Source organism: Chlamydotis macqueenii, chromosome Z, assembly GCF_036417535.1.
Source record: "Chlamydotis macqueenii isolate bChlMac1 chromosome Z, bChlMac1.mat, whole genome shotgun sequence".
Lineage (NCBI taxonomy): Eukaryota > Metazoa > Chordata > Aves > Otidiformes > Otididae > Chlamydotis > Chlamydotis macqueenii.
This window is the reverse complement of record NC_141593.1, coordinates 72,109,149-72,136,987: the sequence shown is the minus strand read 5'-3', so window position 1 is coordinate 72,136,987 and position 27,839 is coordinate 72,109,149. Positions and strand designations below refer to the sequence as shown.

The 27,839-nt window shown below is 44.4% G+C and overlaps 1 protein-coding gene across 6 annotated transcripts in view; it reads right to left on the bottom strand.

The window, feature by feature from the left end:
* ELP1 (elongator acetyltransferase complex subunit 1) overlaps nt 1–27,735 on the bottom strand; it is a 33,490-nt gene extending 5,755 nt beyond the window's left edge. The window contains exons 1-30 of one of the 6 annotated variants that reach the window (XM_086771547.1): nt 27,539–27,735; nt 25,891–26,043; nt 24,040–24,121; nt 21,483–21,563; nt 21,059–21,144; nt 19,717–19,816; nt 18,717–18,807; nt 18,114–18,237; nt 17,354–17,444; nt 16,672–16,902; nt 16,203–16,373; nt 14,902–15,001; nt 14,023–14,205; nt 13,109–13,215; nt 12,503–12,606; nt 11,614–11,667; nt 11,407–11,512; nt 10,623–10,735; nt 9,810–9,883; nt 9,101–9,230; nt 8,761–8,840; nt 7,726–7,866; nt 6,545–6,630; nt 5,821–5,969; nt 4,822–4,945; nt 4,314–4,411; nt 2,666–2,867; nt 1,192–1,253; nt 633–695; nt 454–514 (exon numbers count right to left, since the gene is read on the bottom strand). In XM_086771547.1, the coding sequence (XP_086627673.1) occupies nt 454–514; nt 633–695; nt 1,192–1,253; nt 2,666–2,867; nt 4,314–4,411; nt 4,822–4,945; nt 5,821–5,969; nt 6,545–6,630; nt 7,726–7,866; nt 8,761–8,840; nt 9,101–9,230; nt 9,810–9,883; nt 10,623–10,735; nt 11,407–11,512; nt 11,614–11,667; nt 12,503–12,606; nt 13,109–13,215; nt 14,023–14,205; nt 14,902–15,001; nt 16,203–16,373; nt 16,672–16,902; nt 17,354–17,444; nt 18,114–18,237; nt 18,717–18,807; nt 19,717–19,816; nt 21,059–21,144; nt 21,483–21,563; nt 24,040–24,121; nt 25,891–26,043; nt 27,539–27,688 (3,397 nt within the window). In that variant the 5' untranslated portion in view covers nt 27,689–27,735. The other 5 variants (XM_086771548.1, XM_086771549.1, XR_015261517.1 and 2 more) reach the window with 5 other exon arrangements.
* Nucleotides 27,736–27,839: the final 104 nt, after the last annotated feature.

Sequence of the window (27,839 nt, the reverse complement as noted above, 5' to 3'; positions counted from 1 at the left end):
ACCAATAGTAACCAACCATACTTCCTGGATGAAGGGAGAATACAGCTATCAAATCATATTTTTCAAAAACTACTCAAAGTCTTACAGGACAATCAGCCATTTTCTTGGTCCATAGCTCTGCTGCCACATGTGCTCTCCAACGAGGATTGTCCTGCTTATTCATGGTCAAGCAGACATAGACCCCTTTGCAGTTTGTGACTGTGAGGTCAGAAAAGCTCAGAAGAAACTTGACTGAGCTAAAAAGAACCCATGACACTGCAGGGCTTCAAACTGCACAAGTAGAGCCAAATGCAGTTAACTGGGCAGCATCACAGGCAGCATCATTTAGGCAGAATCAAAGTATCCTTCCATACAGCTTCCAGTACCGGAGTGCTGTGACTTCCTACAGACCCAGTAAAGGCCTTCTTCAGCATCTATAGCACAGAGAAGTCTCAGATTCTTGCACAGATTCACCTTCCAGAATAGCAGGTTTGAAGTTGGTTTCCAAGATATCCAGTCTACCGTACTTGTGAATCTGGATCAGGGAAAGAAAACAAGGTATTATTTAAAGATCTAACCCAGGTCCCATCCCTCTGTTTTTGCGCTCTAAAGAAATACTTCCACTCTGGTTCTTGTGCTTTGAAATGTCTTACCAGTCTTAAAGCCTCTTCCCAGAAAGCCCCTTCTAAGAGCAGCAGAACAGCCTCTTCATAGTCCTAGAAGGAAAGAGCAACCATGTACTGCTGCTGATGCTAGCAATACACATTCAGGTAGCACTTATTCAGTTGCACATTTTTACGCAGTGTATCACGGTCAGGACAAGAAAACGCTACTGTGCCAGGTACTTTGAAGAGCTAGCATAAAAAAACACGAACCACCAAGTACGTTACTTCTCCCACACTGAGGGGAAATCCCTCTGGAACTCTGTCTTCCTTAGTCCAGCCCTCACGCTTCAGCTCTCTGAGACAAAAGCTTTTCATACGAAAGCAGAGGCAGCTTCATGAGTGGAAAAACTCAGGGACACAGCATTCATTCCCACCCGCTTACTGCATCACCTGGACCTGTTCTGCCCTCCCCAAGAAAGTGCATGACACAGACTGTTTTGCTGTCAGGAAAGTCACATGTGGCCTAGGAGAACAGAAAACCACAGACGGCGTATCTCTCTGACAGAGGATGTTACTGGGGCACAAGACAGAAGGGTGATTACATTACCCGAGTGTACTGCTCCAGAAGAGTGGCTGCCTCTGCATGCTTTCTCTGTTCAACTAGTTTTCCTACAAGAAAAGGGGGAGTTCAAAAGTATCAGAAACAGCTGGATTTTGTGTGACAAAACTAGAAAGCAGAGGAAAATCCCACTCACTGAGGCACTTTCTACCTGCTCACACAGGTAGAAAGTACTGCCCAGTAAAAAGACGGGTTGCCTGACGCCAAGAATTCATTAACTTGCAACATCATCACCCAGTTGCTTGTAACATTGCTGGTGGATGTCCCTCAAGACCAGCTAGGGAATGTTTTCCCCTCAGTCTGAGAGAGAAAGAGTGAAGCATCTCTTAAATGGAGGGGACCAGGATGTTAAAAAGAAATTTCTCTTTAAAACTTCAGTGTATCACAGCCTGGCTATCTGCAGGGAGCACTTTGCCGCCTGCTCTCTGTGGTATGGACAGCAACCATTAGGCTTGTGGGATTCAAGGCTTCTAGTCCTCTAGAAGTCAGAACCAGCTTTGGCACTGGTTCATATGCTAGGATGCAATATAAAATACCAAGATACAATGTAAGAGACCAGAAAAAAAAAAAAAAAAAGAAGTTACCCAAGCAAATTAATCTCATCCAAGACAGCCTGTGCCTGTTCATTTTGCTAGATTTCAGTTGTGATTTAAGAGGGGCACCAGAAACAGTACTAAAGGCAAGACATGAAGGATCCAAATCGCATGAAGCAACAGAAAAATAAAATATTGGAATATCCAACTCTGGAAGACTACACTCCCAGGAGCCATATTCCCACTCCATAAGCATACCCTTCATAAACTCTGCCTCTGAATAAGGCAGAGTGCAGGATGATGCTCCATTTCTGTTGCTGAAAGATACGCCAGGTCCACAACACATCTCACACATGCAGTCTGATACGTTCTAATTAGCACAAATTCTGAGACCAGCTACTTTCTTCTCCTGCAGCAGGACAGCACACAGCTTTACATGTACTAGTTGGTCCTAGCTGCTAGCAGGCTTTAAGGAGAAAACATGAAGATGCAGCTCTGAATTATCCAATACCCTCTGTGACTATGCACAGTACTTAGGTCAGTGATGTCCAGAGGCCTCAGTCACATCAGACACTTCAGAGAATCTCCAGTCCCTGAGGTTAATCAAAGAGGCAATTTGGAATAGCAGTTCAGCAAGCAGTTGCAAGGTAAAAGTGCAAGAACCAGTCAGCATGGAGCAGCCAAGGCCACAGCTAGGTTGGCAACTCCTGGGTGCCAGTAGCTCAGCTCCAACATCACTTGGTTGCTTTAAGAAACAAAAATGAAGTGCAATCACACAAACGCTTGGGAAACATGAAATCTTTGTTCTCCCTTTAAGAAAAATGCTGATGAAGACTGAGGTTTTCACTAAATTCTGGGAAAAATCAAAATGAACCAAAAATAACAGCAGCCAGCTTTGCTCTGCACACTTCTAACTCCTGAAGGCCTACCTGCCATGCTCCGTGCCAGGCTGGACAGCTTATCCTTTGTGTAACCAAGCCGTGATGCCATGCACAGGGCTTGCTGCCAGCTTCCACTGCTCTGAAAAGCATCAAGTGCTTTTGCAAAGATGCCAGCACGAGCAAACACCAACGCAGCCTGTTCATACAGCTGCTTCTGAATCAAGTACTCCCCATATGCATCGCTGATATCCTGCAAGACAGGGACAAAAGTAAAATAAGAAATCACCTGGAGAGTCAGCAGCAGTCCTTCATTAGTAAAAAGCAAGTGCTTATCAACAAAAGTGTATTCCCCCCCTCCCCCAAGGAACCTCCAGGTACAATGTTCCTATGCCATTTCAAACTTCATATCAAGCCAAGGCGTCATGATTAGCACATGGAAACATTTCACAGGGCTGAAACAAGACACGGAGGTACCTAACTCTCCAAGCCAAAGACTGGGTAAACTGCATACTCCAGGAATGAGCCCCTTCCTCCCCACTTACAAGAGAGGTTTTTGTTATGTCTCCCTGAACTAACTTAATCCAGGAGTCAAACACTGGCACAAGAAAGGATGCAAGCCCTGCAATCATATAGGCACAGGCTGCTGCGAATCAATACAGAATCATAGAATGGTTTGGGTTGGAAGGGACCTTTAAAGGCCATCCAGTCCAACCCCCCTGCAAGGAGCAGGGACATCTCCAACCAGATCAGGTTGCTCAGAGCCCCGTCCAACCTGGCCTTCAATGTTTCCAGGGATGGGGCATCCACCACCTCTCTGGGCAACCTGTGCCAATGCTCCACCACCCTCATTGTAAAAAATTTTTTCCTGATGTCTAATATCCTGAGTTTCACTATGCTATACAAAGCTCACAGCCTCCATCAAGAAGGAGTGAGTGGATTTGTCTGAAAGAATACAGAAGGAATAAAGAAAAACTTCCAGTGAGCCAAAGTCAGGAACAGATCTCCCTCATGAGGTAGGAGTCCCTTCTGCTCTCACTGCGCTGCAAAAAAGTAAAAAAAGTTTCTGTATTTCTCTTCTTACTTCTTCATGTACTTCTTTTACAAAGGCTGTTGTGTTGTGTACTTACAATAACTAAATTAACTTCTATTAAATACATTCATTTACATTTTATCTCAGCCTTGGGAAAGCCAAGGTTCTTCAGTAATACTGAAACCAACAAGGGACACTACGTGCTAGGAAAGAGCACATCTACAAGTGCCCCAAGCTCTCTAGCACTCTTCAGAATAGTTCAAGGATAACAAAGTGTCCTCACAAGCCTGCAAGTGCTAGATAGAAAGCCAGTACCACAAAGGTCAAGACAGGAAGAAAAGTCTTTCTGTGGTAACGGAAACTCTCCAGCACACCACAAGAGAGTGCAGCAGAAACCAGACTCCTAGGTGCTCTCCTGGTCACAGGATCAAAGATATAACAGCCACTCCTTCGATGACCAGACCTCGCAGGGTCAGCGCTGAGAGTCATTCCAGCTGTTATCCCAGAGGAGGGTCTCAGACAATGCAGGAATAGCAATGACCTGCAGAACCTGAACACAAGCAGTTGGTGTCTCATTCCTGCCCTCACTCAAAGTGCTGAGGATGTGCAAACACGCGTGTGGGAAAATAAAAAGCAGGCATGCTGCAGTGTTATGTGCTTACACACCTTGTACTCTTGAGTGCTAGAGGGGTACAGCTTCAAGGCTTCACAATACTGATTCTGATCCTTCACCAAGTTCAGAAATTCAGAGAAGTGTTCAGGACCTGCAGAAATAATTTATTTTTCGTAGCAATAAACGAAAAAACACATGGCTGTCATAGCTCCCAGCCAGTCTGGGTTCATTGCACTAAGAAGCAACTAGAGGTGCTTGGGTGGAAAAGCAAAAAAGCACCTGTTCCACTACAGTAAAATCAAGGTATTCACTTCCTTGAGGTTTGCTCCACTTTTGCCAGCATTACTAACTGGGGACAAGTCACCTATAACAGGAACGAAACAAGACTTATGCCTCATGATCACAGAACAGTAAACATTCTCACTCCTTTCTCCCTACTCTAAGCTACACTACAAAAAACATGTAACAGAAATAAGTTAATGAAGCACTACCAAGAGGGAAGGTGACCTTGTTCTGCTGCAGAATTTCTCCTTAGAGACGCTGCACGTGCAGGACACCTACCACATTTGCTGAGGTGCCCAAGAGCTTTTGTGTATCTCTTCAAGTGCCTGTCTATTGTATATCGCTGATAATTGGTTTCCATTTTCTGCAGGGTATTTAAGAAGGGCAAGTATTCTTTTGGGTCCTGCAAAGAATAATAAAAACTGCAGTTGAGCTAATCTGGTAAGATCCTTATTTGCCCCCATCTTCACCAACAGATAGTCCCATATCTGAAATTGTATGATAATGCATTTAAAAAGCTTGCTTTTTTTTTTTTTTTTTTTTTAAATGTGAGCCATCTTAAAGAATCAATTCTGTATATGTACTCTTACCAGGAATTACTAACTTAAATTGTCAGGCTCCCAATGGACTTCAGCAGTATCCAAAGGCTCATGACATTCAAAATTCAAGGCTACGTATCACATCAAATACTGTTTTCTATTAGCTATTATCATGTAAAAATTTGCAGCTGTAAAGCTGATCAATTCACCCCACACCAAAGGTCATAAAACCTGTTAACATGAATAGGGTGTTTTAACTGATGGCCAGCAGGCTCTGCTGTTACATTAGGAAACTCTGAAGATCCTGATGGCCATTTCCATCCAGAGATTTCAAATTAAACCTGCTGGAAGATACACACTATTGTCATCGCCATCACCAAATAAGCAAGAATCAAAAAAGTACAAGTACAGAACTGGGAATGTAAGGCATGCAGTGACAATGCTCGAGACCACAGACCCTCCCTTCCCCAGAGCTACTTTGCTATGCTGCTCTAGAAGAGCACTATTTGACCTTCAGCACGAGCAAGTTTCCAAAGGTATGCTCAAGGAGTACTAAGGGATGCAGAGACATGCTACCTTCTCAGCATCATCCCAAGCACACACAGGACTTCTGAGCAACTGGAATCTAGCCTGGGTAGAGAGTTAAGACTAACAAAACATGCGGGCTGATTCGCAGACTATAAAGAACCTTTGGGAAAGCACAAAAAATAGTTCCTTGGCTGGAACTATAAGCCAAGACCTTTTGAGACTTTTCTGCCACCATGATGACTAAATCAAAGTCATATGTCCCCAAGGAATAATCATACAATTCATTGACATCCACAAGGAAAAGCAGGTACTTCAGTGCTTCTTCTGCACTCACAGCTTTGACATCTGGAGTAATGCTTTCTGCAACAAGATAAAGAAGCATACGATGAGTTACACCATTAGCAGTGGAACCCTGCTTTGAGGGAGGGATGCACTATCAAGCACATCCTTAACACCAGATAGGGACCATCAAACTAGTGGCTCATTCTGTCTTGCAGGAGGGCTTACTTCTGTCTTTCGTAGACAACTTCAAGGACCAGCCCAAGCACAGTAACTTAAGTGTGCAACAGCGACAAGTCCGAAGTATCAGCACAGAACAAATGCAAAGTTTGCCAGTTTGAGATACCAGGACCCAGAATGGAAACCTCCTATTTCATGCTGGGAGAAAGAGAGTTCTGACTGGAAGGAGAAAATAGGTTCAACTATGGGCTATCTGCTAACACACCTAGGTAAAAGGATGAGCTGAGGGTATGTACAGCAGTGTTAGCTGATATACTGCTGTTCCATTAACACACAGCTCATTTCAAGTACATTTCTGTTTTCTGGCTGACTCCACGAACAGCCACCTCAAAACAATTTTCAGGGAGAACCATGCCAACAATTAAATGTCCTGCAAACCACCCATTTTCAAAACTTTTGAATTCCTGATACACCACCTCGAAGATCATGAACCTTCTGGAGAGCAATTTCCAGTTCTGGAGGACTTTTCTTTACATGTGCTGTCAGTATTGAAAGGCAGTATCTGAAGAAAAGAGAAGCAATAAATTAAAAAGTGAAAAGGCACAAACACTGCTTATTCCTATGTTAGTACAGTTTGTGCACATTCTAGTTTATACTTTAGCACAAATAACAACCCCAACTCATCAGGTACTTCCATCTTTTTAAAGAAAGGCAGGAAAAATGGGAAGAGAACAGAATATACCAGAAAGGTTTTTCTACTCAGCATGTCTTCCCAAACATGTCACAAGTCAGGAGGTGTGTTTTGAGTAGAATGAGCTTCTTTACCATGCTAGCCAGCAAAATGGAGACAGAACACTTCTTTCTGAAGGCTCAAATAGCTGGATACAGTTTTCCAAATAAAATTTGGCATGAAAATGGCCTTTTTTATAAAAGGAAAGCTTTCTAGGAGGTTATTTCCACTTTCATATACTTCACACATACTATTTCAAAAAGCTTTCCCAGCTAAGGGGACGCTTTGTCTTCCAAATTGCTGAAAAGTGTCTAAATTTTCAAGGTTCAGCAGCAACCCACCATCTGTTGCTTCTCTATCCACTGTTTGACATGTAAGCTGCCAATGGTTTAACACTGCTTCACTAACCACTATTATTATCCTATTTTCCCACCCTCTATTCTTGTCTGGTGTGAATTCATCCAAGGACGATGGGTAACAAAAAAAGGTAATCAGTCAGAAATATGTAGCTGAACTTTACAAAAGTAATTCAGTCTCAAATGGAACAGGTGAGATCCTTCTGAAAGGCTAGCTCCTCCAAAAAGCCATCATCTCCCTGAGATGACAATTTTGCTCAGGTCCCTCTGTCCCCTATGCCACACAGACCATTCCTAAATTGAGTGTATTTCTTAAACCTTTATAAGCATCTTGCATGTGTTACTTTAATTCTTGTAGTAAAAAGCTGTTTTGCTATCTGTGGAATTATTAGGTGTGACGGTTTTCACAACAACAGATGGAAGGCATGGCTACGTAAGTTTTGTGGAGCACAGACTCACCTCAGAGGATCTGACGCAAAATAACTGATGTTAAAGACACCTTTGCTTTCTGCAAATGACTTACTAGAAATCTCTCTAATGGTTCCTTCACCTAGAACAAAAAAATGCTCACTTTTGAGGGTCAATGTGTTCCATGGCAACTCTCATCACATCACATATGAGGTTTACTTTTTTCTGATCAGAATGCTCTTGTGGTTGAGGATTACTGCTACCATTCAGTGATGGGTACATACTCTTTGTGAAATCTTCTTCTCTAAATAAAAACAGATACCATGAATACCAGTATGGTCCATCACATAGCCCAGCATAAAGACAATAACATTAAGAAACACAAATGCATGCAGAAAATAAATACTCAACAAAACAGCTCATATGTCATTCAGTACTGTAACACAACCTGCCACACTACCAGAAAGCTTTCCAACAATCTCTCATCCATCCCAATAATTCTCAGCCAAGAGAGGCATTGAAAAAAAAAATAAAATGGTGAGAACAACTACTTTAGTTGAACCAAAAATCAGAAGGCAAGATTTTCAAGATACAGCTGTCTTCTACTAAATATGCTATGGAGATGCTGAGTACAGAGCACTTCTGAAAACTAAGACTTTTGCTTTCAGTTTTAAACAAAGTTTTAAGGTCAAAAGTGAAAATAAAACAGAATGGCTAAGTGACAGCTCCAGCTCTTAAACAACTTACTTCAGCAAGCTTGAGAAGTCCTGAAGCTACCAATGCCCTAAAGCCTTTTGTCACTCAACCTTTAAGAAGTCAGGGGACCTGATTCAGGAATCTAAGCAAGTATCTTGGCCTCAGGCTTCAGAGAAGCATTGTTGTCTTGCTCCTCTTGATGACTGAATAAAACTTTCTCTCTTCATATTTACTCCTATACAGACAGCCAGAAGACAAGTCAAAGCAATCAGCTGATGTACTAATCCCTTGCTGGAAAAATCTAATGGCTGCCTTCAAGATGGAATTCCCAACAAGACACACTGACTGTCCCTGACACTACTGAGCTTACTCGAGTCATTATGACCCAACACACCAGACTTCTGACTGACTCCCTGCACCCACATGTAAAAGCTGCCAATATTTTGACAAAAAAAATGTACCACCACTGATTAAATACTTCCATTTGTAGAATTATACTCACTTCAGTTCTGTGAAAAACAGGTTGATATAGTTCACAGAATCTATTTGCCTGATAAAGGTTTCTGCGTTTTCCAGAAATACCTGAAATGAACAGGGGTATTACTACTGTCATTCTGATCAAGGACGTTAAGTACAAGAACAAACTCAAAGACCTTCTCTGAATGCACAAGATGAAGGAAATGCTAAATACAATCTGCCTGCATGAGGACGCAGCAGCACAGAGCAGTCATCTCTGTTGAAAGCAGAACTGACAGCATCACCTACTTGTTGAGCCCACTGTTCAATGTCAGTCGATTCCAGGCTAGATGGATACAGAAAACAACAGAACTGGACATACTTGCCTTGGGATTGTGGTCATAGAGAAGATTGAGGTTGATTCGCAGCTTCCTCATACACTGAAATGCTTCCCTGAACATAAGCCTGGAGGAATGAGTCAAGTGGGATAGTTTACGTAGTGGATACATGCAATATCTGCAAATAAAGGCAACTGACTAGAGGTAAGCACAGACCCCTTGGGAAGGGAATAGCCTGGGCAATAAGCCACGCAGATTGCTTTCCAGAAAAAACGTGCAAGGTCAATCCTATTCATTGCCAGCCTCTGCAGTGGGACAGACCAGCACACCAGGTTGAGGAAGCAATTCAGGTCATGCATTACTTTCTTCCTCTCTTAAAACAGAGAACTACACTTTAATCTAATGGACCAACTTCAGAAAACTTCAACGTAAATCAATTAAATAAATAAAACATGAAAACCAGCCAGCTTCATCACAAAATGACTGAGATGTCTGGAGGATGGAGTAGATGAAGATTTCTCCCACCCACCAAATCTTAACACACATAGAAGCCCTTCAGTGGTGAAGTGAGAGGCACCTGGGACTGCTGAAAGCTGGACTTCTAGGCTGGTAGTCCCAGAAATAGCTTCATTCCCCCTAAGAAAGTAAATTCTTTTGAGTTTAGCCTCCCTTTCTTCTCCAGCACAAAACCAGGCCAGCCAGCTTCTAACAGCTCCGACTGGGGTAGGGATGATGAGAATATACAAGTGCCATTTACCTGTCTAGCCACTTCCGAATCTGGGCAAGAACCAGAGCTCGGTGGTGAACAGTCTCCAGATTTCCTCTTGGCATCTATAACACAAGATCCACACAATTATTTTTTGGTAGTTACTCTGCCTACATTGAAGGCAAAGTGAGGGCTGAGGACTGGACAATTTTCTAGGCCTGTCTGCTATCTGCAGGTGCACAGGCCTGTTTGTTCACTTCAAAGGACATGCAATTTCAACGACTGTGGAAAAATATCTGAAAATTTTCTCAGCTCAGAAACATTCCTTCCTCAGGAGGCTGGGCTCCATTCAACCGGGCAAGACTCAGAGCAACCTCATTAAGCTTTCAGGCAACCTCTGCTTTGAGGAGGATGCTGGGCTACACACCTCCAGAGGTGCCTTTCAAATGATATCCCTTCTACATTTGGTGAACCTCTGCTTATTCTGAAGAGTGAGCTCAGCACTTCAACCTTAATGGAGGGCTGCTAGCAAACACAGCAAGTACTAAGAGGTGAGTCTGAGATTCACCATGAGAGGCCACAGTATGTAGAACTATGCTACCTCAGCCATTAGGAATGTGAATAGCCCTTCCCAGTTCTGTATATACCCAGCTGCCTGTGCTGGTCCTAACTCCCACAAGCACGCTCAAAATCTCTCCACAACCAGCCAGCTAGCTGGAGACTTGTCAGGTGCTCTGCTGCAGCAGTACAGGGCAGCAGCTCTGTAGCACTGCACACAGTTTGCAGATTGGCCAGCTGCCCACTGAGATGGCCCCCCTCCATCCCCTGACAGGAGACCTCAGCAGACACCGTCAGAGCACTGACCTGCAGCACAACCTTTGTGTCCTGGGGCACAACAGTGATGATACGTGAACCTCGCTCCACCTTGCGCAGGGTCTCACTGGGTGCAGCAGCACTGCTCAGGCCAGCCTGAAGAGCTGAAGACAACATAATTATCGGTACACGTGGCATACCGCAGCACAGTGTCCCAGTCAGGCTTTGCTATGTGGACCTGCAAGGTTGTACTGGACCAACTGAGTCAACAAAACACCAGTGACCTTCAGTGGTTCCAGACAGGAAGAAGACCCGTACACAGTGTTGTACACAAAGTAGAGATCTGTCCTCCATACAATAGGATCACAAAGCTCAACAGACCAGATGAGAGGAGCACTAAAAGATGTAAAGGACCAATAAGTTGTCATCCTGCCTTTCTCAGGGTCCTCATACCTCTCATAGCCAGATGTCACAAGAAACTCTTTCTACTGAGATCCCTTATCTACCAGACACCCTCAAAATAGCACACAGCCCACTCTTTTTTTGGATGTGGATGGGAGGGAGAGAATGCAAGGCTAAGCCATTGAAAACAGTGAAGGGACAACAACTACAGGACAAATCCTGCTCCCTGGGAGGAGCATGCAGTATACAGAGTCAGTTCCCTGTTCTTGCTCTCTGACCGATTTTTGAAAGCAGCTCTCTTCCTCCAACTCTTAAGAAGTTTCTCTGAGTGACCCAAATACAGCAGGTCTGGGTATGAAAAACGGGTACACCTTGTGGTTCCAAGACAATGACCGTGAGCTGCCAGCAGCAGGCAGCCATAGCTGGCATTTACCTTTCACTGTTATATTCTTCAAGCAGAAGCATTGACAGGTGTGGGAGTTGGTTGTCACCAACAAAAACTCGTTGTATGTTGCAAAAGAGATGATGTTGGAAGCAACCTGCAGAAAAAAGATTAAGTTTATTGCTGTATAGAGTGGAACAGGAAAGCTGCCTTTGGCAGAGGAAAAGGGTATGCAATGAGGGCCAAAAACTTTGGTACCTCAACATCATTAATGAAAAACCGGCATCGATCTGTGAGGCCCAAGATCATCTCCTGTAAATAAAAAGTATGACAAGTACAAGCTATCAGTGTCACAACCTCCAGTGTTTCACAACACTGACTAGCACTGGATTGAAGTACTTTACGATAAGGTACGGAGTACCTCACGTGAATTACTTAGAGAAGCTGGACAGGAAGTTATGCAACCTCTATACGAGGAGGGCTTATTTAAGTGTCTTTAAACGCTTCTGGCTGGAAACTTAGCTTGACCTACCTGTTACAGAAACTGCACAGTAACAAAGTAGAAGCAGAAGCCACACCAGACAATTTAGGTTTTTTATTCAGCAGCATTTGGTCCAAAAGAACAGAGGAAAAGCACTAGCACAGAGCAGAGCAAAGTAACTTCACACAGCATCCACCTGGATGCATGCTGAAGGAAAGAAACCCTGAAATTACCAGCAAAATAGCTAGCCATTTCTTAAGCTGTTATAACAATCAAGAAACCATTACCAATATGAAACACCTGTAATAGGAGATCTGTAGTAACTCAATGCGGCCATATTTGCTAATACAGTAAGTTCAGATAAAATGGAGAAAAAAGCTGTTTTAAAAAAAAGCAGGGCAGTGACTGCTGGAAATTTTAAATCTGAAATTTCTCATCCTACAGTTCCATTATTCATTGTATTCATAGAATTGGGTCATTGTGTGTTAAGCGCAAACCATCAGAAATGCTCTAGAAGACAAGGAAAGAGATGCTCTCAGCTCTGCACAGGGCCTTATGAAGAAAGCTGTTAAGAAGTATAATTGGACCCTGGGTGGAGTCAATGTGTTATATTTGACAGACAGAACAACCACGTGTGGAATCTAATCAGATCAGAGTCTTACTTACTTCACCACTGATCCTTGTGATAGAAGTTTGCACGCAAGGGTAGGGGAACCGAACAGCAGACCCATTGCTAGTCTGCCAAGGCTCAAGGACTGGAGAAGAAGCCTCTAAAGAGCAAAGAAGAATAAACCGTTTTCCAGCCAATCAAAGATTCAGACATTAAAACCACAAGACTGTACCTCAAGAAAATTAGAGCTAAAAATAAGCTACATTATCTGACAGAGAGGAGGAATGCTGACACAAAAGTCCAGGACATGGCAGACAAAAAGGCGGTAAGCTCTAGGGGCTCAGCAGCACCTTTATTCCACTGTGGAACAAGAGAGAAATGCCAAGGATATGGCAGTCAGTCAGCACTTCCGAAATCAGTAAATCAGTCACCTTCTTTTCAAATCCTGAAGTCTGAACTATCATTCTCAACAGCACTAACTGCCTTCTGACACACATCACTAATTTTGCCCCACTTCTGGGAGCAGAGGGAGTATCAAAGGCAGGACCAACTACCAGTAAGAGTTACCCATGTACCCAAAAGTCAAATAATCTCATTAAACCTTTTGAGAAATTTCTAAAAACTACACCCCAGACCAGGCACTTCAGTAAGTACCAGCTTACCCCAGAGGTATTTCAAGATCTGTCTATCAGCCAGCTGCAAAGCTACGCTTTTGGTCACCGGGCTGCAGCACAGGCTGATCACTTCTCCATCTACAGGCACAGACAACCTGGAGCAAGACATGGAAGATACAGAACATCAGTCACAGGAGATGTATGTAACATCTGCATTCTGCATTTTTTTCAGGCAGACGGAAGGATGCACATCTCCAGCATGGACAGATACCTTGTTCATGTAAGGATCTTCTGCAGTCTTTTCACACCTATGTCAGCTGACACTGAGCACCATCAACTCCACCCAACAGGGATTTGCCTAACTGTGCTAATCCCTGTCTGCATACTGACAGCACTCTGCAGAGCCCACACTTCTTTTGTTCTAATCTACAGTTCATATGCAAATCAGCCTGTCTTTGCTGTGTGAGTGCTGCAGAAAACATCTCTCGGGATCCCTTTGGGAAGCAGATTTCTGTGCCCCAGATGGCTTCCTTTTGTCATCCAGTTTAATTCAACTGACCCTACAAAGACCAGCAGGTGAGGGGGAGGAGGACAGGAGTAACAAGGGCTACCAGTCCTCTTCTGGACCTTGGTTAACAGTGGGCAAAGGGTAGAATGGAGGAATTCAGTCCCCCCTGAATTCAGATAAAGGGCCTGGAATTCAGACAAAGAAACAGCTGCCCTGTATTGACACAGGCATGCTAGCATACACCTTCTTGTCAGGCTGAGCGCAGGCATTAGGACTACAGGCAAGTGCTGACCAGTACGAAGCTTCGTGAGCTGTTCAGTTCTCCTGCAGCAAGAGAGACAAATTCCCCAACCCATGGACTCCCGGCTGCATGTCTACTGAGAGGCTTAACTCCTCCCAGGCACCGTCCATAAGTGTTCTTAGACTTCACCCACAACTGACACATCTCCAGTACCGTAAATTTAGGTGCTGCTCTTCAGCTCCAGCCGTGTGAGGCACTGCAGTCAGATGGTGAAGGACAGACTGAGCAGCATGCTGACCCTGACCAACCACCAGAAAGCTGTCATCTGGCAGCCAGGTGAGAAATCGGAGCCCCAGAGGATTCATCACTTCTTTGTTCTTGCTGTCCACATCAACTCTGTCACAAAATAAGAGAGACTGGGAAGCAAAGAGAACCTGATTTCAGTAGGCCACCTCACTGGAGTGGTGAAGGTCTTCCTAGGCACAGTCTGGCTGTTCAGACACACAGCATGGCTAGGAGGGTTCCCGTGCACAAACACAGCCACTCAAAGCACAATTCCTGCCACAGGCTGCGCTGGAGATGAAGGATGGGATCCAGAGAGCTCCATTTGTTTTCCCTAGGCAGTACTGCTCCCGTGCCAACTGTGTATAGGAACAAATGTAGAGCACAGTGGGGTTTTTTTCCCTTGTCATTGTCCCTGCCATGCAAGCAGTTCTGTTGCTTAGTGTGACATGATCACGAGCCCAGGCATGGCACAGTCATTCCTTTGGTTCTGGGAGCAGAAGCACAAAGTGCAACATCACAGTGCCAAGAGCACCAGGCATAGGAAAGGCTATCTCAACGCTGTCACTGACAGTCATTGCTCCCACTAAATCAAGACCTCAATCAAGGGCGCTTCTCAGGATAAACTGCCCACTGTGTTGACCAATCCTTAGCACTAGTTGCAGCCACAGTGTCAGCACAATTGAACTATGTTATCTGACAACCTCTTCAAGACCTTGAGCCAAGTGGTCAGAACTGTGACCTCTAAAACTAGTGCCAGCCAGGCACTACCCTTTCCTCCCCACTACAGCTGTACTAGTTCTATATTACCTGTAGGTTTTATCCAGGTATGGTGTTTCCACAGCTGCTTTGAATCCATTTCCACCCACAGCTCCAAACCTCACAGTGGGGTCATTCATTGTGCTCTGTCCTAGAAAACACAGAACAAAGTAGAGTTTAGAGATCCTGCTGAAAGAGCCCCTTCCTTCTTCACTCTTATCAAAAAGTAGATGCTACAGGAAACTACTATAAATAAAAGTCAGAAAATACCATGCCTACATGTTCAGCCAACTCCTGATCCTCATTAACACTTACCCAGAGGAACACAGTTACCTCGTAATGTCACAGTACAAAACTCAAGAGACAGTAGCAACAGTCTTGTCTCACAGCTCACTCACACCGTATATCAGACTGCTTTGGGAAGTGCTATGTGCCTCAGATAGACCTTAGATAGCTATTTCCAGAGACTTCCAGTGCCAGCCAGCAAAATGCCATCTGAACAGACTATACAAGACACCACTTGCTACACTCTACTCAAGCTGAAGCTAGGCAGGGGGATATCAGAATCATAGAATCATAGAATGCTTAGAGTAGGAAGGGACCTTCAAAGGTCATCTAGTCCAACCTCCCTGCAAGGAGCAGGGACATCCCTGACTAGATCAGGTTGCTCAGAGCCTCATCCAGCCTGGCCTTGAACGTTTCCAGGGATGAGGCCTCCACCACCTTTCTGGGCAACCTGTTCCAGTGTTCTACAACTCGCATTGTAAAAAATTTTTTCCTAATATCCAATCTAAATCTACCTCCCTCTATTTTAAAACTATTACCCCTCGTCCTATCACAACAAGCCCTACTAAACAGCCTCTCCTCATCTTTCTTGTAGACCCCCTTGAGGTACTGGAAGACCGCTATCAGGTCTCCCTGGAGCCTCCTCTTCTCCAGGCTGAACAGCTCCAACTCTCTCAGCCTGTCCTCATAGGAAAGGTGCTCCAGCCCTCTTATCATCTTTGTGGCCCTCCTCTGGACCTTCTCCAGCTGGTCCATGTCCTTCTTACGTTGGGGGTTCCAGAACTGGACACAGTACTCTAGGTGGGGTCTCACCAGGGTATTACTAGTGCAAGCACATAGCCAAGTGCTGAGTCCTGTCTTCTCACAAAGCCAGTGGACCACTAAAATGCTCCTGTGCCACCCAGACTACAGGAAATGAGAGAACTGAGCTTGAACCCACAGTTGAACCAGATATATCTTGCTCCTGACTACTAAAGGCTTGAGTGATCATCACCCTACTGACCCCCAGGGTACAGCTCTCAGAGACAGAGGGTTTCCTTTAACAAAACAGTGCAGCATGCTCTCACCGTATCTGTACACAGAGATCTTGTTATCAGCATCCAGGATAGCCATGTCTCCACCATGTTTGGGATCTGTGTGAAATGCAACCTGATTAACCGCCTGTTGGAGCTGAAGCTCATAGGTACACATGGGTGGAGGCACCACAGCATGCTGGAACGCTGTGACAAGCACTTTATCTGTGGAAGAAAAGAGAAAAAAACTCAAGCTGTAACCCAGTCTAAATGTCAGTGAGGCTCTTGTCAGGTTCTTTACTGAAAGTAGGAACAATGTCACAGAAAATACAGTCGCTGTGCCCTTAGCAGTTAACTCCACTGAACCACCTCTGAAGTTCACATCAGTTACATGGTCCCACTTACTAATAGCTTTGTAGAAACAGTGCCAACAGAAAAAACAACCATAATCCCCTCCATCCTGCATCCAAAAGGCTACCCCACCTCTTCTGACCCAAGAACTGCAAAGCAGTCTGCTGCTTACCTCCATCTATGACAGCCACATTTGCCAGATGCTGGCTATTCTCCCCTATCCCATGGTCTGTAGTCCAGTGCCAGTCATAGGAGAGGTAATGCCAACCCTGGCAGAGTATATGCAGTCTATATGGCTTCTCTCGGTCCCACAGCAGCGACACCAACTTATTTTCTTCCAGGCTACCAAAATGTAGACTTTGCTTCAGGTACCAGTGATAGTTCCCTGTGGTCCACAGCTGAACTGTAGAAAAACAAATGGTTACTACAGACTACTACTTGAGACCCCTCTCCACCACCACTGCTCTTCTAGGGGGTAGGCTGAGTGCAACAAAAATAGTATTTCTAGCCTTTAGCCCATGGGTTGTGTCATACAACACCCAGTACAAGAAAACTTAACATGGGACTTTGTGTAGAAGAGTCAATCCTAAAATTCTTTGAGCTCTCCTTGTGAGAGGGCATCCATGTTTTATGAAGGGCTCACACCTTTAGCATTCCATTAATATCACTTCTAGTTATGGCAGCCTGGAAGATGCTTTGAGCTCAGGCTGAGCTACCAGTTCTTTCTGACCCACACAGGAATCTTAAAGCTGTAGGTGAACGACCCCAATGTCTCCTAACTTGCAGAGGAATACCCACTGCTAACCACATTTGCAGGCAAGTGTAAGAGTCAGAGCCGCCCATAGTGCTCTCACCATAACTGTTTGGTTTGGAGTTTTCCACCTTCAGGTCCTCCAGCCATATAGCCAGGATTGTAGAGTCTGCATTCCAAAGCAGTTCATTAACCTGCAGAAACAAACAGGGCTCTTACTGATACTGTTGCTTCTGTGTAGGGTGGGTATGCTCCCAATTGGTTTGCAAGACCACAAGTTGCTCCTTATTTTCAACAATGCATTGGTTAATTTATTAACACAGGCCTCATGTATTGAAAAGCTCCCAACAGCTGGAGCAAAGCATCCTGAAGCAGAACCTGTCACAGCGGTTTCACACAGCTGAAGAGGTGATACAACCACAAACATGACAGCAGTGTTCTCTCTGTGTTCCTTGGCAGTGAAGAAGCATCTGCCAAAAGACTTCTCAGCAGCCAAAGACAGAAGTTGTAGTAACACTCCAGTAGTAGCTTCTCAATTAATCTTATCTGGGATAATGTGAGTACTTCACGTCATTCCTGGAATACTGACATCCTGTTCAGCATTTTTGAAGCATATGCCTGGTAGAAAGTATACAGGGGCCAGAAGGACCCCAGGGCTACCACCCCCCTGTACTTGTCTCTGTAATACAGGCCTGCAGAAGGCATTGCATCTTCTCCACAGGCTTCTTCACTGTTCTCTTTTCAGATCACTTCTTCCACTAGGACCAGCGTTAACTGTTAAGTTAAAAACTTCCTCCTAGATCCTGGAAAACATGTCGTCCTCCACTCCATTATAATCAAAGAAGCCCAAATACAGCACTTACTTTGACCCGCCCTTTCTGGAACGGGAGAGCGAACTCTCCATGAAGAAGTCCATTCTTCTCCAAGAAAACCACATCATGTCTGTTGGGTTTTTCTTGTGTGGATGCGATCAGGTTTCCAGAGGGCCTTAAAAAAAGAGCCAAATGAAAAGTGGTTGCTCATATACTCACTAGCCATCATTTTAAACACCCATCATCTCGCATTTTCTCTAGAGAGATGAAGAAAAGGGCAACAGAGGATGTGTATTCCTCAATGCTGTTCAGACAAAGTCATAGGTCCAGCACAGACGTTTTCCAGGGCTCAAGATACCCTCAGGTGAGCAAGTAAATGTCAGCACTGGCAAGGGGACCTGTAATATTCCTATTTATACAGCTGAGTCCAAAACCACTTGACATTGAGATTGCAGAGAGCCTATTCCTTCTTCACACACGAAATGCAAGTATTAGGGTTTTCAAGGTATAAAGGGCTACTCTTCCTCATCTTTCTTCAAGTTTGGGGAAAAATAAACAAACACATGAGAAATGAAATTGATGCTGATAAAGACTGTGACCAGGGAATAAAAAGCCACACTCCGCTGCCAGCACGCAGACTGCTTTGCTACTCACTTCCAGGACAGTGCTTGTTCTAATCCTGAGATAGGCTCACTTGTTGACTGCAGCACAAGCTCTCTGTTCCATACTCGGACCTTCCGAGCACCTACAGGTCGAAACAGCAATGAGACAAAGGTGTAAGAAAGCACTGGGAAAAGACTTTCCTGATTTTATGAGGGTAAGAGAGCAAATTTTGGTGCACATGAATAAAATGGAGATTTCTCCTGTACACATTAAGGAGTAAGAACCCATTTTGTATCAGGCAGTTCTCACACAGTAACTGAGTGATGCTAAAGGAACTGAGTAGGAATTTCAGTAGCTCAGTCATAGCCATGTCCCTCTCCAGCTTTCACCACAGAAATGTTAAAATCTTCCTATAAATGCAAGATCCTCCCTAATCCGAAGTACTGAAAGTAAAAACCCAAACTAGTGGAAGAGCAGTGTAGTTTTGCACAGTTCAATACGTTAACCAATACATTTAAACTGCTCAGTAATATTAGCACAGAACACATCAACTACAGTCTTACAAGAAACGTATGTGCTCATCACCTCTTTGGCTTTAGGGCAAAACCTAGGGAAAAGTATCACCAGCACTTAAACAGAAGTGTGCAAAGCCAAACTGCTGGTATGAGGGACAGTGGGTATGGCAACCCAAACAGATTTATCCATTTGGCATTGGGAGCCCATCAGAGATTGCTTAGGGCTTGAGGGCTTGAGTGGTGATCTAATACTGGTGAAAGAAGCAGTTTAAACAGTAACTATTCAGTAGTAACCTCTCCTGGCTTCTCACTGGACTGAAAACCAAACTGCAGAGAAAGTGTTCAAAAGATTGTGTCATTAAAATGCTTCTGAGAACACCAAAACAGAGAAAAGAGCCATTAACTAGCTCAGCTCACCCTTCCTTTTAGTGGTCAAGAGACCACGAACACCAGTCAGTTCTTGCCTTGCCTAGCCTTGTTTCTGCTTAAGAAGCCTCATACGCATGTTGGTGTTTCAAAGAAGTTTGGTCCCCTACCTGTCTCTGGACAGACAGCACTCACTGCAACAAACTGCCCATCTCCTCTCCATGTCACCCGAGGTCTGCCATCATCCCAGGCTGAAGTAGGTGATACTTCCTGAAGTCACACAAAAGAAAGCTGCATCAAAGCTTCAGAAGGCAACTGCTGTCTTTGTCTAAACAGACTGCATTGCTAAGTCAGCTCTTTCAAGAGCCCTGGTATGGAATCAATTAGTTAAAAAAATCTTAACGTTGTTAAGTTAAAAATCCATTACTCAGAATATTATTTTAGGAAATATTAGAATTAAAATTGTCTGTAAATTCAATCTGCTCCTCCTGCAAGTGTGTATGACTGCCTATTCACATGATGACACTATCCTTCCCCTCCACCAGGGTCTCTGCTTACAGTCCAGCTCTGCACAAGCTGTTTTTTGTTCATGACTAATGCCTGGCGTCACAACCCCTTGGAAGGAGAAAAACGAGAAAGGCATGCCATCCAGGCAGTCTGTACAGCAGACAGAAGTTGAGATGAGAAGTACTGTCCTTTGAGGCAAACAGGTTCTTTGTAGAACACAGGGAAAAAAATCTCAAGAGAACACATATAAAGAGGCAGCTGTTCAGAGGTTTAACTTTGTCAAACTAGGCATATTTTCCCAGATATAGCCAAGCCTTGCCCTGCTCCTCCTAACAGTAAAGGTGGAACAGGCCACGTTTCAGGTTTCTGTACTCTAGACTGACAGCTTTCAGCAGGACAGTTTTAATTTTGAAACTTGAACACAAGGAGAAAAATCCAGCAGTGGAGTGTTTTTAGCTACCTGACTTTTCACCAAGTAAAAAGAAGATAAAACAAGACCCAATATGGAAGTGTCAGACAAAGGACCAAAGAGCTAAAATGTGGAGGCACACGGAGCTGTCTCACATGACTGGTGATGCTGAGTAGCACAAATGGTTCCATTTTTGCCTTCTGGGAGCTCAAACTACTATTACTTCTGCTCCTTTCAGCCAAACTGCATGCTATTTCTCTTGGCCATATTAACACTTTAGCATTACAGTACACATTCAGAAAAGTCTGTCATGCTGATTTAAGGCTGACTTTACCTTTGCAAGCACTAGTGCTTGCAAATCTTCTTGCTTTGAGCTCTGTACGAACAGTCCTAAATACTCCCAGCTGCTGTCCTGAATTAGGAGGAGGCTAAAAATGCTGGATTTCAGTTAACAACAGAAACAAACAGAAGCAGCCTATGAAGACAACTATCAGAAATGCAGTGGCCAACTGGCACTACAGGAATAACAGAAACTCTCTTTACACATGTTTTCCCAGAGACAGCATGGGCCTAACGTAAAAGGAGTAGTATAATACCGTCTGTTTGCGATGAGCTGCCTGTTTTCCCTCTGATCCATGGAACTGTGTCTCCTTTTTACCCCAGCCAAGAGCAACAAACTTTCCTGAAGGAGAAATAATCATTGTAGTGGAAGATTTACAGCATTATTCTGCACAGCGTGGTAAACACAACCACAGGTCCAAGCCTCTCACACCTTACATCCAAGTTTAATTCTAAAAACCTGCAGGAAATTTACATAGTCCAGAAAGTCCTCTAGTACAGGGAAACTACTTATGTTGACAAGTAAAATACAGGCATTCCCCTCCAGCTGCCCAGCAGCACTACAGACTAAAATGTCTCCTGGGGCTCAGTAAGTGCTCAGCTCCATTTCTTTACTTTCTACACCCTTACAATACACCAGTGACACCAGTTTGAACAACTTCACTCCACTGCACCTCTTACCTTCCCCAAACTCATCCTGGTGGATTTGCTTCTCGGTAATTGGTTCAAAATCCCTTGTCATCATGATGAGTGTTTGCTGACCTGCAGGGCAGACATTAAATATAGTAGTGGTAATGGTATCCCCAGGAAACAAAAACTCAGTGTTCTCCTGTGTTGTCCTATCGTTCTGTCATGGAATTGAATATAGAAATATTTCTAAGGGTAATAAGATACTAAAGAGGACACATCCTTCAAAGCAGAAAATCTCAAACTGGAATAGAAGAACATTTCCAAGTCTCTCTCTTCAAAAACATAGTTCCTGGCCTAACTTTAGGAAGTTCTTTCCACTATCAAAGTAAGTACCTGGGAGTTTCAAACATTTTCTCTTGAGGTATGAGCTGTGGTGGTGCAGTTGACATGTTGGAGAGAAGGGATGCACAAATACAGGCTGCGCAGAGAATGGACTGAGAGCAGCCCTGAGAAGGACTTGGGAGTGCTGGTTGACAAGAAGCAGATCCTGGGCTGCATAAAAAGTAGCACGGCCAGCAGGTTGAGGGAGGTGATTCTGCCCCTTCACTCTGCTCTCGTGAGACCTCACCTAGGGTACTGCGTCCAGCTCTGGAGCTGTTGGAGGAAGTCCAGAGGAGGGCCACAAAGATGATCAGAGGGCTGGAGCACCTCTCCTATGAGGACAGGCTGAAAGAGTTGGGGCTGTTCAGTCTGAAGAAGAGAGGGCTCCGGGGAGACCTTGTAGTGGCCTTCCAGTACCTAAAGGGGGCTTATAAGAAAGATGGGGGCAAACGTTTTAGCAGAATCTGTAGTGACAGGAGAAGGGGTAATGGTTTTAAACTAGAAGAGGATAGATTTAGATTAGACATGAGAAATAAATTTTTTTACAATGAGGGTGGTGGAACATGGGAACAGGCTGTCCAGAAAGGTAGTGGGTGCCCCATCCCTGGAAACATTCAAGGCCAGGTTGGACAGGGCTCTGAGCAACCTGATCTGGATGGAGATGTCCCTGCTCCTTGCAGGTGGGTTGGACTGGATGGCCTTTGAAGGTCCCTTCCAGCCCTAATCATTCTGTGGTTCTATGACTCTATTCTATTAAAAACAAGAAGGTGACTAGGAGCAGTTAGCATGGATTTATGAAGGGGAAATCACGCCTGTCTTGACAGCCTTCTACAGCAAGATTACTAACTTGTAGATATGGGGAGGTCAAGGGATATCATTTATCTCGCTTCTAATAAAGCTTTGGACACTGTCTGCCACAAAACCATCATAGTCAAATCCACAAAAGATGGGACAGATAGTAAAGTGGTCTGAAAATCAGCTGAACTGTCAAGCTTAAAAGCTTACTATCAGTGGCAAAAAGTCCAGCTTGAGTTCAGTCACCAGTGGCATGCCCCTGAATTCTAGGGCTGATTTTTAACGTCTTCATTAATGACCTAGAGGATGGGACCCTCAGCAAGCCTACAGATGACACAAAACTGGGAGCAGCAGCAGGTACAGGATAGGTTGTGCTGCTGTCCACTCGGAACTTGTCAAGGTAGGCAATATGGGCTGTCAAGAACCACATAAAGCTCAACAAAGGAAAAAAACATGACCTGCACCTGGAAAAGAATAATCTCAGGCACAAGGATAGACTGGGAGCCAAGTGGCTGGAGAGCAGCTTGGCAAAAAAATGACCTGTGTTTCCTGAGGGACATAAAGTCAAACATGAGCCAGTAGTATGCCCTTGCTGCGTAGGTGGCCAACAGCATCCTGGGCTGTATTAGGAGTCTTGCCAGCACTTTAAGGGTGGTGATCCTTCTCCTTTTCTCAGTGCTGGTGAGATACATGTGGAATGTTGTCTCCAGTTTGGGCTCCCCAGTACTAGACAGACAAGGACAGACTGGAAAGAGTCCAGCAAAGGGTCACTCAGATGACTAAGGGCTTGAAGAATCTGTCGCATGAGGGGAGGCTGAGAGAAGTCAGACTGCTCTGGAGAGAAGGCTCAGGGGGAATCTCATAAGTGTGCATAAATATCTTCTGTGGGAGGTGGGATACAGTAAAGAAGACAGAGCCACACTGTTAGTGGTACCAAGTGACAGCACAACAGGCAATGCACACAAAGTTAAATACAGCCAATTCAATGAAAAATTAGGAAAATAAATTTTTTACTGTAAGAGTGGTCTCAGACAGGAACAGGATGCCCACAGGCTGTTGGTTCTCCATCCTTGGAGATCTCCAACACCTGACTGGGCACGGTTGCAATTTGCTCCAGGTAACTTGCTTAGAGCAAGGGCGTTGGAATAGGTGATCTCCAGAGTTCCCTTTTAACTTCAAGTATTCTCTGATTTTGTTTTGCTTGAGAGTAACTTTATTTTCTAGGTGAGACACATTTGTAGCTAACTTGAGCCTGTGACATATCTATTTCCTACCAAAGCATAAGAAGCAGTTTTGTTGCTAAGAAATCAAATGGGGATACACAGTAGGAGTCTTTATATTTTAGAGGCAAGATGAAGTATACTTCCTTGGAAGATCTGAAAGACTAATTACTGTTCTATAACACTCAGCATTTTGGGCCTGTTACTGATACCTGTTGCAAGCAAAACAAGCTCTTGGTCAGGACTCCAGCTCATGGTACTCAGACCGCTGTCCACACTTCCAACACATTCCACCTGCAAGACCAAAATAAGATCACAGAAGTGCAGGAACACCAGTGCAGCACAAAAGCAATCAGTCACCAAGGCAGTGAAATCCTCTCCTTCTTAGAAAAGTCACAAGTCTTACTTCATCCTTTGTGTTGAATGAAACAAAAGAAACGTTTCTAACCAAAGATGGTTCCACACTGTTTATGTATGAGAGTCCAGATAATCTAGAGATTAGCATTTTCTACCATACACAGTTTTAGTAAGAGCTTTATTCTGCAAGTCTCTGTTCTATGTCAGCATGTATAACTTTAACACTAATGTCGCCTAGGTCTGTGGTACACTGGTAAACACATCGAAGTCACAAATCACAGACATAACGGTTCTTACCTGGAGAATCCTAACATGGAGTTAGGTGACACTACATCCATTAAAACTCTGATCAGCTTGTGCATACTGAACTTGACAACTGTATACAGCTGCACTAACTTCAAAGTTTATGAAAAACTGGGCCGGTTTTATAAGCAATAAAATTATATATTGCTTACATTAAAATATTGCTTCTATACTGGGTCAGTATATACACAGTAGAAATGGGCAGAGGATTTCTGTCATGCACTGTTATCCTGACTTGCAAACGACATGGAACATAACAATTGTGAAAAACAGCAAGATGATGCCATTCAAGGAATTAAGCTTGGGTATCACAATCTTTTCAGGTAATCAAAGTGTGACTGGGCACCAGTGGGCAGAGTAACCATCACTCACATGCAAAAGGTTTCAGAACAAGCAGAGTAACCTTCAAGACTTCTTTCTTGGTGCCTATACTGCAGCAAAAGAACACAACTTGAAATTTGAGAAAGCAAGCCAAAAAGCGTTGAAATAAAGGATCTGAAGTTAAGCCTCAACTCTGACCCACATGTTAGAGCAAGAAATGTTTCATGTATTGCATCTTTTGTTAATCTCTATTCCCTTACGATATTTTTGAAGTTGCAATACAGGACACATTTTTCAGATACAGTTGATTGTACATTTAAGTGGCATCCACATATCAAACCTAAACAAGAACCAATAGAGGTGAGCTGCAAATAACCACAATCTGACAGCTACTCTAGGCAGACCACTGTCACCTCATGCCTACCTACATCTGCACTGTTGGACGAGTATTGTGGGAGCTGATGCATATTTCAGAGGGTGCTGCTGTGGTGTTTAAGTGTCTTGCTGAAGATTGTACTAATCTGACATTGAGGAAGGAAGAGAAAGCAAGTTCCTGCCATATTTACTCAGCTAAGATATTTTGGTTTCCCTTTAATGTCTTCTAGGGCTTTTTTATTCCAAATGTTCTTCAAATCACAATGCACGATACCTTCTCTTCTCTTCAGTTAAGTCACGCCAGCATGATGTTCTGTACTGACTGATAATAATAAAAAGGTAGCTATATTATGAGTTATGAATAGATTACTTTATTTTGTACCCAGTCTCAACAATATCCTGTTTCTCTAAGACTCTTTAGTGGATCCCATGCTGCCAGGTGTGTGCCAACAGCCTCCCGAGCAAATATACAGGACTAGGGCTGTGGACAGGCAAGCCATAATTTCAATTCTGGTTCTTTATGGACTGTATATTCTGTCCTTAATCCTGCTCAAGGCTCCTGCAAAAATCAGCTCATCTGTTCAGAAAAGGGAGACTAACCACAGCTCAGTATGTGACAAACATACAACTACCCCCTGAAGAAATGAGAAGTGTCATCGTTTCCTTTGAAATCCCTCAGTATTGCTGAGTTTTTCCTGCCGTGTTACCTGCTTTGTGCTGAGGTTGCATAGTAGGATGTCTCCAGCCGCTGTAGCAACACACACGCACTCCTGCTCTGGAAGATCTTCGATACCCACAATGCAGCCATTTCCATCCTTGGGCATGAAACCCTCTGCAGTCAAGGAAACTTCTCTTGTCACCTTAACACAGAGAGGTCAATGACTTATTAACCATACATCATCTCACTGGGATTTTCGCAGAAATAACAGAATAACATCCACAGGTATATTTCATCCTACCGCAATTACACAAGGCATTACAAAGGAGTGAGTAAATGAAAGGCACAACGAAACAACCCGTGTGCAAGTACTTATCTTCACTTATCCACAGGAAACAGCGAAGGCTCTCTTATGTTAAAAGTGCTATATAGACAATGACAAAACTCACACAAGGGAGCAAATAATAAGAAATGGAAATACTACAACTTCCAATTTGTCTTGCTAATCGTCTTTCAAACCCCTGTTCATACTTGTCCACATAGTGTCCACATTAAGAGGTGAATGTGTAGCTGCTAGAAGCATCTATGTACTTTCAAGAGGTCATTCAGATTTTACAGACACAGCATTAAAAAAAAATAATCAAAGGAAAACCATTTGGATATATACACAGATACAGCAAAACAAGAAAGCTTTAGCTAAAATAGCACTCCCTAGCTTAGCTGCATTCATGTTTTACACATCCAGTCATCAGGAAAAAAAACCACAGTAACAGAGCTGAAGCAAATCTCCCTCCCAAAACAGAAAACTAAGTTGACATACTTAGCAACTTCATACAGGCTTCAGATTTTTTTTTTTTAATTCTAAAAAGATTTTAGTTGATAGCCTTCAAAAACAGACCACAATGGAGACTTTCAGAAAACACCCTTCCTTAAAAATGAGATCCCAGGAAAGCCCAAGAACTCTTTTGTCAGCTAACTTCAGAACTGAATATACTGAAGGAATCAGAAGTATCAGAGTTGCATAGTCTGTTTCCACAGAAGACACTGCAACTCAGCTCTAACAGGAATTCATGGCTCAATAGCATTTTTTTTCTTCAGTGATATGTTGTCTCCCCCCCACACACACTCCCACCCGCCAAGCATGGCTTCAAAAGCTTCCTTGTGTACTCTTCACTATCCCTTTGCCTGTTTGCTTGTTTTGTGAGCTGTGTCTCTGATGCATCTGTTCATCACATCATGCTTAAGACTAAACCACAGGAATGACCCGTGTCAAATACAACCACCCTCTTGGTGGCAGATTTAGTGTTTTAAAAACACAGCAAGTCACTTCAGCCATTAAGATCACAGTGCAGCCTCACAGCCAACTTCCTAGGCACGTGAGACAGCAGCAAGGGGTGACAAGCAGCACCAGGAGACTCTAAGATCCCCCCGCAAACGCCGCCACGAAGAGGAGGCCATATCACAAGGCAGCAGAGAGGCGAGCTCCCGGCGGGAACCGACGCGCTCCCACTGACGAAGGCCCAAACGCTTTATTCCAGCTTTGCAACGGGCGGACCAAAGCCGCCTCTAACAACACGCCTGCAGCGACAGGCGAGAGCCCACAAGCACCGGCACCCTCCCCCGAAGCCACAGCCCTGGCCTGAGCCTGACAGCGACGAGAGCGCGCCGCTCCCGCTGCGCCCGGTGGCGGCTCTCACCGAGTCCCCGGCGGGGCTCAGCTCCAGGAGGCCGTGCTGGGAGCCCACGAGGACTGTGCCAGACTCGGTGCCGAGGCAGAAGCACTGCGGGGTGCCCGGGACGGCGGCAGGGCAGCACCCGCCGGTCCGCAACAGCCGCAGGTTCCTCATGGTGGAGGGACAGCAAGCACCGCAACGCTGCTCACTGTGCCGCCATCTTCTCGCGGCAGGCTGACGGGAGGAGGCGACAGCACATGCGCGGACTGCGGGCGCAGGCGCAGCCCACGGACGGCGCAGGCGCAGTCTGGCAGCGGGGCGCATG